Here is a 17,737-nt window from a genome sequence, read left to right as displayed (position 1 = left end):
ATAAATTCAAATATGTGGACATATTTTATGACCTCATTATGCCTACCTCTTGTGTCTCCCTCAACCTCCCTCATACTTTATCTATATCTATAGATATCTATCTTCTACAGTGAAGACTTCCCAAACCACCCCCCAGTTAATGATTCCCTATCTACTGCTGGAGTCCCCATGCTCACCTAAATTCTCTGCCCTCATCATATCCAACATTTTGTACTTTGGAGCTGATCACTTTCTTCATTGTGGAACACTTTTTCTTACTGTCTTCTATGTCACTCTACCCTCCTGGGTTTTCTTTCACTCTACCATTCACTCATTTTCTGTCCCTTCCTCTTAATGGTGGCATCTTCCCAAGCAAGAACCTTCTGTTCCAAGGTTTTGATACCATCCATATGCTGATTATTCCTCCAAATGCTACCTCTTATCCTGATGCATCAGGAGCTTGACTTATATGTCCAATTTCTCACATGACATTTCTAATAGGCATTGGAAATCAAAAGAGTACAAAGGAGATTTTTTTTTCAAGATCTTTTACTTTCAACTCTTTATTATGGAAATTTCCAAATAGTAAGGAGACTGTTGGTGACATGATTGAGAAGAATAGGAAGTAGTTTCTAAGGGAATATTAAATATTTTCATTTGCAAATCATTACAAAACACTGTAAACATACTTATCGAATGTTACATAACTATATAAGAAAGAAGATTACAGACAAATAATGTGGGCTCTTTGGAGACCCCCTAGAAACTTCCTAGCTGCAAGGACATACCAAACTTGAATCATGAAAAGATACTAAACTAATCCATCTCTCCACTGAAATAGTACTGTTTCCTGCCTCTTGAAAGGAAGAAACCAGAAAAATTATTCCCTTAACGATCTCTATATCATGACTAAGCAAGTATGCTTAAAGCCTGTAAGGGGAGCTTCTAGGATTAACATTTTGAATATTGTTAATTTTCTGTGAGGCAAGCTTTCCATTCATTTCCTTTAACTTTTAAAAGCTCTCAGCTTGTCTTCATATGACTTCTTCAAAGTCTGTATTTAAATTGAAATATCAGTCCTGTTGTCACTTAAGATGTAGAAAGCCACAAAAGAATGTTTTTCCCACCCTAATAGGGTAGGGGGAAAAAGCAGGAGAAGTTACAAATTGTAACTTCTCTTGAGTCTGTTAGGGAGTCGAGGTTACAAGACCAACAAGTGACTGAACATCAAGGGTGATGATTCCCCTCTGAAGAAGGATAAACACATGACAGTGTACAGGAGTATGGGACAAAGTATGGGACAAAGCATGGAACAATGCCCATGAACAGATGGGGATATCAGCAGAGAGATGGAAACTCTAAAAAACATTCAAATGGACAGTTAGGGGGAAAAAATATGCAATCAAAGATAAATCATTTTTTGTTAGGCTTCACAGACTAAACATAGCTGAGAAAAAAGAGTCAGTGACACTGAAATTAGGTCAACGAAAATTATTCAAACAGAAACACAAAGAAAAAAAAAGGATGAACAAAAAAAGTACAGGGGATCTAAGAGCTTTGGACAATTCAAACAGTTGAACATTTATAATCAAGAGTTCCAAAAAGAAAACACATGGAGCAGAAGATACAGTAAAAAATAATGGCTTGGAGTTTTCCGAAATTAATTAAAGACAACAAATCACAAATCCAAGAAGCTGAGAGAAACCCAAACAGGATAAATGCTGTTTGTTTGTTTGTTTTTGAGAGAGAGAGAGAACACATGGAAGCAAGTGCACAAGCCAGTGGGGAAGGGCAGAGGGAGAGAGAGAATCCCAAGCAGGCTCCATGCTCAGCATAGAGCTGGACTTGGGGCTTGATCTCAAGACACTGAGATCATGACCTGAGCTGAAATCAAGAGTCAGATGCTCAAACTACTGAGCCACCTAGGCGCCCCTCATTTTTAAAATTCTTTAAAACACAGCTAATGTGCTAAAGAAAAAAAAAATCAAACATATATGCTGGTGCTTACACCATAGGTAGAAATAAAACATGATAATAAGAACACGAAGGACAGAAGGAGGAAAATGTAATGTCCTGTTGTAAAGTTCTTACATTACACATGAAGGGATGTGATAAAAATGTGAAGGTAAATCATGATGAGTTAAAGAATTATATTGTAAACCTTAAGGAAACCACCACAAGAGAAAGAGAGAAAGTAAGATAGAAATAAAGTGGAATCAAAATTAAAAAATAATCAAACTAAAAAAGGCAAGAAGATAGGAAAAAAATGGAAGAGATAGGACAAATAAAAACAAAGGACAAATGGTACAAAGGATAATAGTACAAAGCAAAAGAAAGAATGAAATTATTAAATGTGAATGGTCTAAATATTTAATTAAAAGACAGTACAGGATTAGACAAAAAAATAAAGAAAAATTATATGTTATCTGCAAGGAGTCAATTTAAATGTAAAGACACAGATAAGTTAGGAGTAAAAAGATGTAAGATATAAAAACATTAAGCAAAGAAAGTTGGAGTAATTGTAGCAATACCAGATAAGGAAGGCTTTGGGGTAAAAAAGATTACACTAGAAGTGGACAGGGATATTCCATGACAGATCTATTCATCAGGAACACACCAAAACCCTAACGGTGTGATGTGCCCCAAAACAGATCTCCCAAATGATGTAAAAACTGACAACGCTCAAAGGGGAATTAGACAAATCCACTGGGGGTTTCAACACTCTTCTAAGAATTGATAGAACAGATAGGAAGTCAGTAAGGATATAAAAGACATGAACACTACTACCAGCCAACTTTACCTGACATTCAAAGAACACTCCTGAAAAGTAGAACACACATTCTTTTCAGGGGCACCTGGGTGACTCAGTTGGTTAAGCACGGACTCAATTTCAGTGCCGGTCATGATCTCAGGGTCGTGAGTTCAAACTCCATGTTGGGCTTTGCACTCAGTGCACAGTCTGCTTCAGATTCTTTCTCTTTCTTTCTCTCTCTCCCTTTCCCCGTCTCTCTGCTTATCGGTTTTCTCTCTCAAAATAAATAAGATCTTAAAAAAAAAAAAAAAAAAAGTAGCGGGGCGCCTAGGTGGCTCAGTTGGTTAAGCATCTGCTCTCGGCTCAGGTCATGATCCCAGGGTTCTGGGTTTGAGCCCCGAATAGAGCTCCTGCTTGCTCTGTTTTCTCTCTCTCAAATAAACAAATAAATAAATAATCTTAAAAATAAAAAGTAGAGCACACATTCTTTTCGACTACACATAAAACATTCATCAAGATAGACCATATTATGATTATAAAATCTCAAAAAATTTAAAGAGATTTCAATCATAAATACAGTGTTCTCTAAGCAAAATGGAGCAAAGCAAGAAATCACATAAAAGAAAGGCTGAAAAGTCCCCCAAATATTTGGAAATTACACTTACACCTCTAAATGATTCATGGACAAAAAAGACAGCACAAGGAAAAATGGCAAACATCTTGAACTGAATGAGAAGAAAAATAAAACACATCAAATTTTGTGGCATTCATCTAAAGTACTGCCAAGAGGGACCCTGAAAGCCTTACATGCTTATGTTAGGAATAAGGTTTATTATATCATATTGATCTCCGCTTTCCCCTTAAGAAACCAGAAAACCAAAGAGCAAAATAAACCGAAAGCAAACAGAAAAAAGGAATAAAGGTTAAGAGCAGAAATCAATGAGAAGAAAATTATAAAAACAATAGAGAAAGTTAATGAAATCAAATGCAGATTATTTGAAGAGATCAATAAAACTGAGCAATTTCCAGCCAGATTGATCAAGAAAGTAAGAAGATACAAATTACTAACACTGAAAACGAGGACCTTACTTCAGATGATAGAGACATTAGAAGTATAATAAGGTACTGTTATGAACAGCTTTATGCCAATACTGCAGACCTCCTTATTCATGGTTCTGCTTTCCACAGTTTTAGTCATTCATGGTCAACAGCAGCCCAGAAGCAGATGATCCTCCTGACTTACGACCAGATGGCCAGCAGTAGCCTAATGCTATGTCACAATGCCTACGACATTTACTTCATGTGATGTCATCACATGGGCACGTAATCTCACAGAATCATGAAAACAGTGAGTACAATACAATATTTAGAGACAGAGAGACCACATTCACTTAACTTTTATTACAGCATATCATTAAAATTGTTCTATTTTATTATTGTTGTTAATCTCTCACTGTGTCTAACTTTTAAGTATGTAAGCAGAGGAGGAAACAGAGTATATACAGGGTTTTGTACCATCAGGGATTGCAGGCCTCCACTGGGGGTCCTGGACTGTACTCCCTGCAGATGAGGGGAGACTACTGTAAATTTCATTACTTAGATAACATAAACAAATTCCTTGGAAGACAAAAACTACTAAAGCTCATTCAAGAAGAAACAGATAACTTACACCTATTTTTAAAAATTCATAGTTAAAAATCTCCCCACAAAGAAAATCACTGGCCTAGAGAGCTTCAATGGTGAAATCTACCGAACAGTTAAAAAGGAAATAAACCAATTCTACCCAAACTCTTTCAGAAAATAAAAGAGAAGGGAACATTTCCAAATTCATTCTGTGAGACCTGATAACAAATACAGAAAAAAAAAGTCTTCAGGGGGTGCCTGGGTGGTTTAGTCATTAAGCATCTGCCTTCTGCTCAGGTCATGATCCCAGAATCCTGGGATCAAGCCCCACATCAGGCTCCCTGCTCAGCGGGAAGCCTGCTTCTCCCTTTCCCACTCTCCCTGCTTGTGTTCCCTCTCTTGCTGTGTCTCTGTCAAATAAATAAAGAAAAAATCTTAAACAAAATTCTTCAAGAAAACTACAGGTTTTCTCATGTACACAGATATAATGATTCTCAGCAAAATTTTATTTTTTAAAAAAGATTTTTATTTATTTATTTGAGAGAGAGAAAGAAAAAGTGAGCACAGGCAGGGGAAGCGGGAGCAGGAGCAGCAGGCTCCCCACTGAGCTGGGAACCAACTGAGCCACCTGGGTGCTCCAATTCTTAGCAAACTTTTAGAAAATGAGATCAAGAAATAGGTGAGAAAATTAATGATTATTGAGTTTTATATGGGGAATACAAGGTTAATTCAACATCTGGAAATTAACCAATATAACTGACCAAAATAACAGAGTGAAAAAGAAAGATTATTTCAAAAGATGCACAAAAGTGACAAAATTCAACATCCACTTATGCTTAAAATTCTCAGCAAATTAGGAATATAAATTTCCTCAACCTAAAATAAGGAATCTACAGAAACCTACAACTGACATTAAAGAATGAATGTTTTTCCTAAGATCAAGAACAAGGCAAAAAGTCTGCTTTCACCATTGACATTCATTAATGTACCAGAGGTCTTAGTCAGTACAATAAACCAAGAAAATGAAATAAAAGCCATACCGATTGGAAAGAAAGAAAGAAAATATCAGTTCGTGCTAAAAATCTGTATGTCTCCCAGCAACCTTAGTTTTAACTGACTGCTGGGAGGTACACTGCAAATTTCATAACCTGGAAGTTCACTTGGAAGAAGAAATAAAAAATTAAAACTTATATAAAGCACAGGAATATCTAAGATCTATGTAAAATCTAAAGCATTCTTCAATCAGTTGGGATTTTATACTTTCTAAAATGTTAATAAGTACTGCTTTGTTCAGATATCATACCAAAAAGCATGATTTACTCAATACTATGGAACCAGTTTGTTTCTCATAGGAAAAGTGAGCCAATTCTTTTATCTAGCACTAAAATACACCCAGATGATGAAACTGAAATAAAAAGTTATACAATGTACCTTTATTAAGTAAAGGACTTCATGACAGTCAGCACATGTATTGTATTAAGTAAATGTAACTTTACTAACCTCTGACCAGACTTTGTCTAGCTTTTAAAACAGCTCCAAGGTCACAGTCAGCAGTAGCGTATGAATGAGGTACAGTACTCTTAGATTCAGTTAACCTCTTGGCAATAACTCTTCGAATATTGCTAGCAGGGATTTCAGTGAATGTGCCCTGCAAAGAAATTGCAATCTGTCCATTAAACCATAAATATGGAAATGGAAAAAACAAACTCCATAACTAAAATCTAGTCTCAGTGACTTAGCTTTCGGTAATAATTAAAGATTACTATAGGAAAAGTATAAGCAGAAATTCGTAATATAAGGAGGAATATAAGAAAGCCAAAGAGTTTTAATTTTATAGTACACGACTGTAGAAAATAGTAAATTCATGTTTTAGTTATAAATGGATCATCTTATGTTACTATGTTTAAGATGATCAAAAAGAAATCTCCCAAGTCGTGAATAATTTTCCCGTGGGTGTCTGTGTGAAACAGAGACAGAGAGATAGACACACACACATACCACCTGTAAGCAGCTTCTGTTACAAATATCACTTCTTAATAAAACTCGAAGCATACAATAATTCAACAAACCAACAACAGACAATTCTTACTTACAAATGGCATGCAGTAGAAAAAGGGAATTCAATATACTGGATAATCTGCCAAACTATTTCTACTTTGGTTTGTTAATTTAAAAAGAAATTACATGAGTATCATATTTCCTAAAAATTCACAAAATAAAGTATAGGTGAGATAATAAAATCTTCCTGTAACTCTACTGTAGCTTTTCCTCTCTGTTCCTTGAAGCTTTACCAAAAACAGGATGGACCTTAAACCACATGTGAGTCCTTCCTTGTCCTTCACGCCATTCTGGGACCAGATCAAAATCACTTCAGCATAATAACTACGCAGCTAAAAATACACCTGATTTTCAAAACTAAACATTTTAGGTTGGCAGAGAACTTGTCTAAACAGAATAAATGCTCTCTATATACCATAAAAATTTCAAAGTCAGGTTTATCTTCTTAATTTGAATAATCTACTTCTTAAAAATAGAGAAGATTTGATTACACATGTTTTGTATGTGCTGTCATGAATCATGAATTTACACTAAAGAATTTTCTTCCCATGAAATTTATACTGTTTGCAACTATTCTGTAATTTACTGGGATATCCTTCTCCAGAAGAAAGAGGAGGATACATTTGTGTGTTTAGTTCCCAAGTGCCCATTCAGTTTTTCACAAACCTGATTATCCTGCATTTCTTCTGACTGGAAGCAAATGACATGAAAGATACTAAGAGAAGGAGGTAAAAAAAGGCAAAAATGGAATATTTTGAAAATAAAAAAGGGTTGTTACACTGCCTGTATCTGAAAAAGAATGTCTAGCACTGCAGTCTCTAGCAGTCTCTAGCAGTGAGACTATCCATTCTCTCAGTCAGAATCAAACAGCCACAGAAGAGGGCTGGTGGCAGCTACACATTAATAGTGCCACACCCAAGAAAAGCTACATGAAAAGTATCATATATGGCATACATTATATGGCAATGAATTTGGAAGTCAGCACCATACATATAAATCGGGTTTGCGCTAGGAGTGTGCAAAACAAAACATCTGCAGTATTTCCTCTTTATCACTTTCAGGTACTAGTAAAATGGATTGGTAGAATCTAGTAATGGCTCTTGTTTTCTTTCTCACTGAAATCTGGAAAAAACCAAGTCTACTCAAATGGTATTACCGCTGCATTAGGTTGTCCAGGAGTTGACAGTGGTGGGATCATTGGCCGTGGATACGGTGGCGTGGCTGTGGCCTGTGTGGGTAGAGGCACTGTGGGAGTGGCTGGAGGGGCTGGGGTGGGCCTGGATTCAGTAATCTTGCCCGTTTCTTTCAACTGGACCAGTTTGAGAGCATCCCTTAAGATAAGAGATACAGAACAGGATTAGCAACAAGGAACAGAGTGTTTAGAAAGCAGACATGAGCTGTGGAGAGAAGGTACTGAACTAGAGAGATGTCAAGGCCAAAATAATGCAAAATGAATGGCTTGAGTTAAGCAAACAAATCTTATCTGGTCTACTGATTCATATAATTCACCTGCTACAATATTTGGACATTTTCAAAAACCAAACAACCATTCAAATTTATCAAAGTACTGGGAGTAAGTATCTTTAAGAAGGAAATTAATCTTTTTTTGAGGGGCGCTATCATCTGATAGATGAACAATTCATAAATTAAACCATACTCTTATTCTTTATACTTGTCAAATAACTTTCACATGGCATTTAGAAAACGTCAAATTTATCACAACTTTTATTAGGATATTTACTAAATTATTAGATTTTCTAGTGCAGATTACCTTGTTTATAGCCAGGATATCACACCATTTTGTATTGCTCAATATGTTGTCAGCACCATCTAATGAAATAAACCTAACCCAGAGCATCATTCAGAATGAAAGATAACTAAACTAGTAGTAGACTTAACTTGCATTAAAGGTATCTTTGGTTTTTAAAGGGATTTAATTAGATTACTATATATATATATATTTATATGTGTGTGTGTGTGTGTGTGTGTGTTTGTGTGTCTGTGTATCAAGCTTTCAATCTATGCTAAGTGGGTATGAAGTAATACATTCTCTTAAACAAAATGGCTTTTACAAAAATTATAATATTTGACAATTCAAAAGAACCCTTTCCAAAAACAAAATTTTACAGATTAAAAACGTTTTTAATCTAAGAAAAATTTTAAAAAGGTTTTACATAATCTAAAAACAACATCATGGTGACACAATTTAAAGGCAAATTATATTCCTTAAACTTCTCAAACACAGTTAACTTATTATTGTTTATCAAAAGAATTATGAGGGGGAAAACCTAGCAAGCTGGGCATATTTGAAATGACAATCAACCTCCCCTAAACAAAACCTTTTACTTAATATCTTATGGCAACATGGTAGGCAGAATTCTGAGATGGACAGCTCCAATTTCTTGTATTTTACCTGGTGTACACAGCCCACATAATCCCTTATGAGTATGGGTGGGCTTGAGTATGATGGATAGGCTCCTGATTAGGTTACACTTCAGGGCAAAGGTGATGGACTTTGTAGACATAATTAAGGTCCTTAATCAGCTGGCATTAAGTTCATCAAAAAGCAAAAAGTAAAATTACCCTGGTGGGATCAGACATATCAGATAAGCCCTTTATTTATTTATTTATTTTTAAGATTTTATTTATTTATTTGACAGAGAGATCACAAGTAGGCAAAGAGGCAGTCAGAGAGAGAGGAGGAAGCAGGCTCCCTGCTGAGCAGAGAGCCCGATGTGGGCCTCGATCCCAGGACTCTGGGACCATGACCTGAGCTGAAGGCAGAGGCTTTAACCCACTGAGCCACCCAGGCGCCCCAGATAAGCCCTTTAAAAGGAACGAGGAATTCCTGGAAGAAGAGACCTGAATGGAGAAAGATTCTCCTGCTGGCGCTAGAGGAGTATACGGGCATTTGTGGAGATAAGCACATGGCAAGGACCTGAAGGAGGCCTCTAGGAGCTGGGACCAGTCCTTGGCTAAGACCCAACCAGGGGCCAGAGTGTAAAAGACTGGATTCTGATAGATAGACTGAGTTCTGATAGATAGAACTGAATTCTGCCAACAACCATGTGCCTAAAAGAAGACTCCAATAGATGAGACCCTAGCTCTGGCCAAAACCTTGATTTCAGCCTTGTGACCAGAAGCTGAGAACCCAGCCATCCTGGGCCCCAATTTCTGACCTACAGAATTGTTAGATAATAAACAGGTGCTGTTTTAAGCTGGTACGTGTGTAGTAATTTGTTATGCAGTAATAGAAAATTGACCCAGGGAGGCATGTTTCAACCAGGGGCACATTATTAGAGGAATCCCCCCATGTGTACTCATACCATTTTTAGGAAGGAGAGTCCATGCTTTATACCTGGTCCAAAAAGGGGCACATGGAGTTAACACTAAGTACAACTAACTTACTTGTTTCAAAATTAATAGCTGACATTTAACAAGAGAGGTCAGATTGATGAAGAACTCTTAATTAAACGTTTTACCATCCTGGATCCCTAATAAGCATTGAAAGGGGAGTAAAAGTGAGAAAATAAGCCTATTATGCTCGTATTGTGCTTATGTATCTTAAACGAGCCCTGTAAGAGAGGTATTATTACTCCCAATCCACTGGTGACTAAGTAGGCTCAGAGAGGTTAAATTCCAAGTGTAAGTTAGTATTTCTCAAGCACCTACTCTACTCTAGGTGTTGAGGATACAGGGTTTAAACAAGACACTTTATTCTACAGGAGAGTCTATATTAATCAGGCAAACAAATGACAGATAATGACACTCTATGAAGAAAATAAAGCAGAATAACGACATGAGTGACAGGTGAGAGGAGGGGTTCTTTGAAAATAGGATGGATGGTCAGGGAAGACCTGAGGACGTGGTATTTGTGCGGAATGATTTGAAGGAGCAAGCCGCAAGAAGACCTAGGAAAGCATGTATCTAGACAGGGAAAATACAGCTGCTTCTAACAATAGAAGACAGGCCAGTGTGGAAAGAGCAGGGCAGAAGGAGGATAGGGTTCAAAGATGAAGCCAGGACTGGCATCAAACTCAGGTGTGGCCAACTCCAGAGCCTGTGCATTTTCTACTACTTTTCTCATACCTGTGCACACAGCATGCAAATATAAACCAAGGCAGAGTCAGAACAATTTTTTTTTCACATGAACAGACTGGGATAGAATGCAGTACATCTCAGATTAATAGTAAGTCTGAGATTGAGTGACAAAATGTGATTTACCTCATCTAAAGCCAAATGTAGGATCTCCTGACCACGGCCTCCAACCCATCACACAAAAATCAGCATAGGCATAATTGGAGGCAGTGCTGGTTCTCAGAGCATGTGCCACAACACAGTGATGGGAACGCAAAGAATGAGGGCAAAGAGGAGGTATGTGGCCTAGGAGGGAATGACCTTATGTACTGCTAAGGCTTTTGACAACTTTGGAAGTCAATTTTTAGTTTACTCATATTCACAACCGAAAGCACCATTTTCCAGTTAATTACGATAACATTCACATGTGAAATAAATGGCTGCTAATAACATTTCTGGGGATTTATGCCATAAGCTAAAACCCTAGCCAGATAAACAAAAATATGAGCAGTGAGAGGCAACCGGGTGACTCAGTGAACTGGGCAACCAACTCTTGATTTCGGCTCAGGTCATGATCTCAGGGTGGTGGGATGGAGCCCCATTTTGGGTTCCACGCTCAGCAGAGAGTCTGATCGACGATTCTCTCCCTCTGCCACCTCCCCACCTGCTTGCTTGAGTGCTCTTTAAAATAAAATAAATAAATAAAATCCTTAAAAAATAAGCATTGAAACATAAAACATAGTATTGATATATTCTGTTGATTCAGAAAAAAAATGCTTTCAACAAAAGGTATCTAGCTTTTAAGAGCTCTTACATGTCATAGCCTAACATTACTAGTCTCTTTCCATTATATAAGGTAATTAAATACATCTAACAAAACCTATTACTAATCTGGGTTTTAAATCAAATTAAAGTTTAGCATAAAAATAACATGCCTAAGACACACCCATTTCTTCTTCTTTTTTTTTTTTAGATTTATTTATTTATTTGACAGACAGAGATCACAAGTAGGCAGAGAGGCAGGCAGAGAGAGAGGAGGAAGCAGGCTCCCTGCCGAGCAGAGAGCCCAATGCGGGGCTCGATCCCAGGACCCTGGGATCATGACCTGAGCTGAAGGCAGAGGCTTTAACCCACTGAGCCACCGAGGCACCCCCCCCCCCGCCCCATTTCTTTATATGGGGATCACCAGTTTACTCTCAGGCATGAGTTAAAAATAAACAAACAATAATAACAGTTGTCTGAATACGTCTATTTAAGAAAAGATTGGTCACACTAAACTGACACATTTTTATTTCACTAACAGCAGTGCTCGCTTCGGCAGCACATATACTATTTCACTAACAGCATAACTACTATTTACTATTTTGTCAAGAAATAGGCAATTTGGCTTCATTCTTGTAGTAATTAAGATTCCTGGGTATAAAGGCTCTTGGTAAAGAATAAAAGTAAGGAGAAGTCAATAATCATAACCAAGTAAACAGGAAATCAATTCTGGCCACTGCTTCACAGTAAACTTTCACTGCTGATTTTACACTTACATATGTCATAAAGTATAAATGTTCATTATTGTTTAGTAACAGCCAACAATTTATTTTCTATAATGCAGAGAATGCTTTTAATGATTTCTGTCCATGAAATAATGAATAAGATTCTACATGAAGAATTAGGTGGGCACTGAAAGCTCTAAAAATTAGGAGAAAAACAAATATGCCACATACTTCTGCACAAAGGCAGAAGAAACCCTGGTAATTCATTCAGGGTAGAACCTTTTCTAAGAGGATCCCTTAGAGAGTAATTCATTTGGGTGGGCTATGACTTAGTTTTAAAAAGAAACACCACTGAAAACATGCTACACACTTCCCTGTCACACCTATCAGAGTTTTTCATGCTATGATATGAATACAAACATTAGCTACAGCTATGACTTAAGACATAGATAGACGAAAGATACTAGGTTACAGGCAAAGAACTTAAATGTATTCTAATTGTGGACCCTGCACTAGCTTTCCTAAAATAATCACATACAAAGGCAAAGTCAAGTCTTTATGCCTTTGTGCAACATACATTCTAAGCAATATGTTTCAGCAATATGTTTGCTCTGCTCCAACATTTAAAACAGCAACCGTAACACTGAGTTTACTTCATAAATACACTGGATCAGAGGCACTTCCACAGCAGTTGGAACTGATTTTTCTATTCTGCTTGCATTTTTAGTTGACAGTGGAAGAAGCAAAGATGTCCCTCCAAATTTCAAGAATTTGTGCTGAGGTATTTTGGGGGAAGCTTAGCCTGCGATTTTTCAGTCTTATCAGAAGATGATTTTTCTGTAGGTGACAGCAAGCCAAAGTTTTTTCCGAAGTCCACCTTAATATTAAACTTAAAACACAGGCATCTTTAGCAGTATACAAAGCAAAAATCCTAAATAATGCATGTCTTCAGGATCAATTTTTCTCATGAAATCTTTTGCAATGTGTCAGATTTTGAAGACCAAAGGCTGACTCTCTTCTGGTGCAAAGTTAAAGAATAAGGACAGGAAAGAAAACTGGAAATTAGGAGGAGGAAGATGGCAAAAATATTAAAAATATAACTCTAATAGTGCTTCCTTTGGGTATACAGCAAGACAATACCATTTTGTTTTCCTTAATAAATATTACATTACTATTATAACTTCAATTCGGGTTTTAAAAAAAAGCGCTATTTGTTCGTCATATATATATAGGAAACACATGTGGAAAGAGAAGGGCAAAAGGAAGAAAGGGCTATTGCATTCCTCTGCTGTCACACCACTACACTGCCTTCTAAAATATCACCTAATAACCGACTTCAAGATCTTTCTCGGATTATACCTTAACTTTTTATCCAGCTCCTAGATATCCTCCAACACAAGAAAAGTTGCCTTCTAAATGTTTACCTCCTGATTATTTCAATTATAACTACTGCTCTACTACCTACCAAACCTCCCTCTCGAGTCCCGAAATATCGCCTGCAAATAACCTTCACCTCACTGATCCCTATGCCTGTGGGCTTGTCTGCTCTGATGACAGGCTTCAGAGGTAACACATCACTCACTCCACCAAGACAAACAGTTTCCCAAAGCCCTTACTTGCACTTATGGAGCCAAAATTTCATTATCCGGACCAAAATCCCAAATTCATTCCTTGATTTGCCGCTATCCTGGTCTAGGCTCCCCATCTGATCCTTTATGAAAGTTTCTGGATTCTGTCCTTACAACACTGTCTAGATCAATAATCTCCCTTCTACTTCTTTTACCTACATTCAAGCATTTTTTATCTTTCACCTGAGTTACTTTATAAGCCTATTAATTTATCTCCTAACCTCAAGGCTTTTTCTGTTCCAATGTATCTTCTACAAATCTGTGGAATTAATCCAAGGTACAGCTATGATTACTATGACTAATTACCAAAGATTTCACCAAATCTTGATCAATGATTAATGAATTAAATACAGACTCTTGGTCCTATCCCTCAGAAATACAGGTAAGTCTACTTGGTTACAAAAAAAGTTGCTTTATCCCATTTTTATGGAAAGCTTAGTAAAACACAGACTGGTAGATTAATAAAATCAAGGGACAAATAATAGGATGGATATGGGAGAAAATCTAGGCTTAACTGGCTATGAAGATACTTAATTTTAACATTTTATGGCTAAGTGAATCTTTTTAACTCCTTTAAAACTTCACAGTCTAGGATACTACTTTTCAGTCATGGGTCAGGACAGCTGATTTACGCCGCATGTAGTATGGCAGAACTCACGGTATGCATTTAAGAGAACCACATACACATGTCTGATGAACATATCAATACAGCTGTAATACAGGTAAATGAGGCTACCTAAGAATCAAGCCTGGATTGCTCACCATAAAAGAAATGCCCCCAAATAAACCAATGTTTTATTTTTCTTTTAAGATTATTTATTTATTTATTTGAAAGAGACAGAGAATGAGTATGAGTAGGGGTAAGGGGCAGAGGGAGAGGAAGCAGCAGACTCCCCACTGAGCAGGAAGCACTATGCAATGCTGGATTCCATCTCAGGACCCTGAGATCATGACCTGAGCTGAAGGCAAACACTTAACCCACTGAGCCACCACTTAGGCGCCCTAAATCAATGCCTTAATGAAGAGTAAAATAATCTAGTGAAAAAAAAAAAAGAAATGTCCCTTGGTCCAGCACTGCCACTTAATTTCATAACCTTTCTCAACTTAAGAAATGTTAGCTGATATTACTGATCACTTTTTATCAACAGTAAATGGGGAATAAGCATACTGCTTTAAAATGTTAACTCAATTTGAGTTACTACCACCAACAGAAATGTAACAGAGGGGCACCTGGGTGGTGCAGATGGTTAGGCATCCAACTCTTGGTTTCAGCTTAAGTCATGATCTCAGGGTGATGATCTCAGCGTCTCAGCGATCTCAGCGTTGCTCTGGGCTCTGCGCTCAGTGCAGAGTCTGCTTAAGACTCTCTCTTCTTCTCCCTCTGCCCCCTCCTCACACTCTCTCTCTTCCTAAAATAACACACACCACTATAGCAATTTTACATCGATCATATGTCTAAAGGATTAACCTTTGTCTTCACCGCTAGACTAAGTTTCAATAGAGCAGGGACCATCTGCTCTCATACACTTTTTTTTTTTTTTTAAGATTTTATTTATTCATCTGACAGACAGAGATCACAAGTAGGCAGAGAGGCAGGCAGCGAGAGATGAAGGGAAGCAGGCTCCCCACTAAGCAGAGAGCCCGATGCGGGGCTTGATCCCAGGACCCTGGGATCATGACCTGAGCCGAAGGCACCCACTGAGCCACCCAGGCTCCCCTGTTCTCATACATTCTAAAAAGAAACAAAATGTAAACAAATAGAAAAACGTATCAGTATTCTTGAATAGGAAGACTCAGGATCATCAAGACATCAATCCCTCCCCAAGTTAATTGTAAAATGTGATACAATCCCAATAAAAACACCATCATTCCCCTGTACCATCAGGGCAAATGAATTGTTTAAAATTCATTTGGAAAGATAATAAAATACGAATAAACCAAGAAAAGTAGTCTATTGAAAAAGAACAAGGAAAACTCTATCAAATTTTAAAACTTACTATAAAGTATTTATAATTAAGAGTGTGGTACTGAACAAATTAGGTGCAACTCATGGACAGTGGAATTGAAAAGAAAATCCAAAAAGAGCCAACCAGATATGGAAATCACTTTGATCATACAAGTGACTAAAATCCAAACAGGTAAGAATGAAACTGTTTTTAAAAGGGTATTTCCAGGTTTTAAAAATTTAAATGTGATTTAAGCTTATTTCAAACAAACGTAAAACAATATAAAGTTTCATCACTCTGCACTCTATAATTTTCTGCATTTATCACTATTTCTAAGGATCTGGCTTAGTTACCGAATCAGAACCATTTTTCACTAATGCTGTAATTACTCCGAAATAAGTCTTGCACAGAATACAAATCCGCACTCACAAAAGCAATTGAAAATACAAAAGAAAAGTGTATGTCCTTTTAAATCCTAACACTGAATAAACTCTTCTTTAAATACTTCCAGAAAAAGATGATCATGATAACTAATGGAATTGGTTATTAGAAAAAGCACAAACATACTCTTTGGTGAATATCCCCCGCGGGCCAGTGGCTGTCCCCTGGCAGGCATCCAGGGCATGTTTTTCCAGAATATTACGGGCAGCTGGACTTAAACGGAACCTAAGAAGAAAACGTGATGATTAAGAAAACCAATAAACACTCATAATTTGAACCAAATATACCTAAACATCAACAGTTTTACTGATAATTAGAAAAATAAAAATTTATAATAAAGTTAAAATGATTCCCATAGTCACAGTCAAATAAACTAATCCATACTAATTTGGTTTATTTTACCACCCAAACATTTTCATACAAATTTAATTCATTACTATTTCAAAATATTCTTTTAATAAGAGTATATATTCAAAAGGAGAGAGCTTCTATTTTGACTAATAACTTTTCACATGGCTCCTCATCGAACACATCAATAAGGAACTAACTACACTGCTCCTTCATTTTTTTCTGTGGGGTAAAAATTTACAGAAAATTTACAATTTACATACAATTGAGTGGCATTAAGTACAATTACCCCGTGTGCAACCATCACCACCATCCATTTCCAGAATTTTCATTCTCTCAAACTGAAACTCTGTACCTGGTAAACAGTAACTCCCCATTCCTGCCCCACCCCCTTGCCCCAAGCATCTGGCATTTTACTGTCTTTACTAATTTGACTAGTCTAGGTAACTCATAAAAGTGGAATCATACAGTATTTTTTCTTTTGTAATTGGCTTATTTTACTTTAATGTCTTTAAGGTTCATCCACATCATCGTATGTTTGTCAGTATTTCCTTCCTTTTCAAAGCTGAGTAACATTAACATTCCATTGTATGTATATAGCACATTTTGGACACCTGGGTTGTTCTCACCTTTTGGCCTCTGTGCATAAGGCTGCTATCCACGGCTGTACATTTATCAACGTGAGTTCCTGCTTTCAATTCTTTTGAGTGTGTACCCAGAGAAGGAATTGCTGGGTCATATGGTAATTCTATTCTTAGTTTTCTGAGGAACTGCTGTACTGTTTTCCACAGTGACTGCACCATTTCACACTCCCACCAACAGTGCACAAGGGTTCATCCTCTATATCCCCATCAATACATTATTACTATTTTTAACAGGAGCCAATCCAGTAAATGTGGAGTGGTAGCTCACTGTGGCACTGACTGGCAATTCCCTCATGACTAGTGACACTGAGCATCTTTTTGCATGTTTATTGGCCATTCACGCATCTTCTTTGGATGAAATGTACATTTGAGTACTTTGCCTATTCTAATTGGGTTGTTCGTTTTGTGTTGCTGAATTTGATCACTCATGTATTTTTAAAAGTCATTATTATTTACATGAAAGCATTTTTATTTCACATATACTCCAGGAGAGTAAGTGGCAAAAACTTATGCTGATTGTTAGACATGGAAACAGATACACCAAGCAGTGACACAACTACAAAGTATCTACTTTTCAGGTAAGATGTTTAGATAAAGCAGCAAACACAAAAGACTATACAGTCAGATAAAGAAAATGAGTCAACGGGGCTAAGTCCCGAACTTTATAACCAAGAAATGGAGAAGAACAAATGTTGTGCTTGCTGTATTTCAGAGAAATAGCTCTCAGTGATATGGGCTCAGTGCTATCAATCTT

General features: G+C 37.0%; 1 protein-coding gene across 2 annotated transcripts in view; it reads right to left on the bottom strand.

The window, feature by feature from the left end:
* Nucleotides 1-17,737, bottom strand: part of PDHX (pyruvate dehydrogenase complex component X) — a 68,637-nt gene that overhangs the window by 13,256 nt on the left and 37,644 nt on the right. For both annotated transcript variants that reach the window (XM_047691323.1, XM_047691322.1), the window contains exons 5-7: nucleotides 16,118-16,216; nucleotides 7,569-7,743; nucleotides 5,855-6,002 (exon numbers count right to left, since the gene is read on the bottom strand). In XM_047691323.1, the coding sequence (XP_047547279.1) occupies nucleotides 5,855-6,002; nucleotides 7,569-7,743; nucleotides 16,118-16,216 (422 nt within the window). The remainder of the gene's footprint in view (nucleotides 1-5,854; nucleotides 6,003-7,568; nucleotides 7,744-16,117; nucleotides 16,217-17,737) is intronic.

The sequence above is a fragment of the Lutra lutra genome, chromosome 10, assembly GCF_902655055.1.
Source record: "Lutra lutra chromosome 10, mLutLut1.2, whole genome shotgun sequence".
Lineage (NCBI taxonomy): Eukaryota > Metazoa > Chordata > Mammalia > Carnivora > Mustelidae > Lutra > Lutra lutra.
Note: the sequence above shows the minus strand (reverse complement) of the source record. Positions and strands in the feature narration are given on the sequence as shown.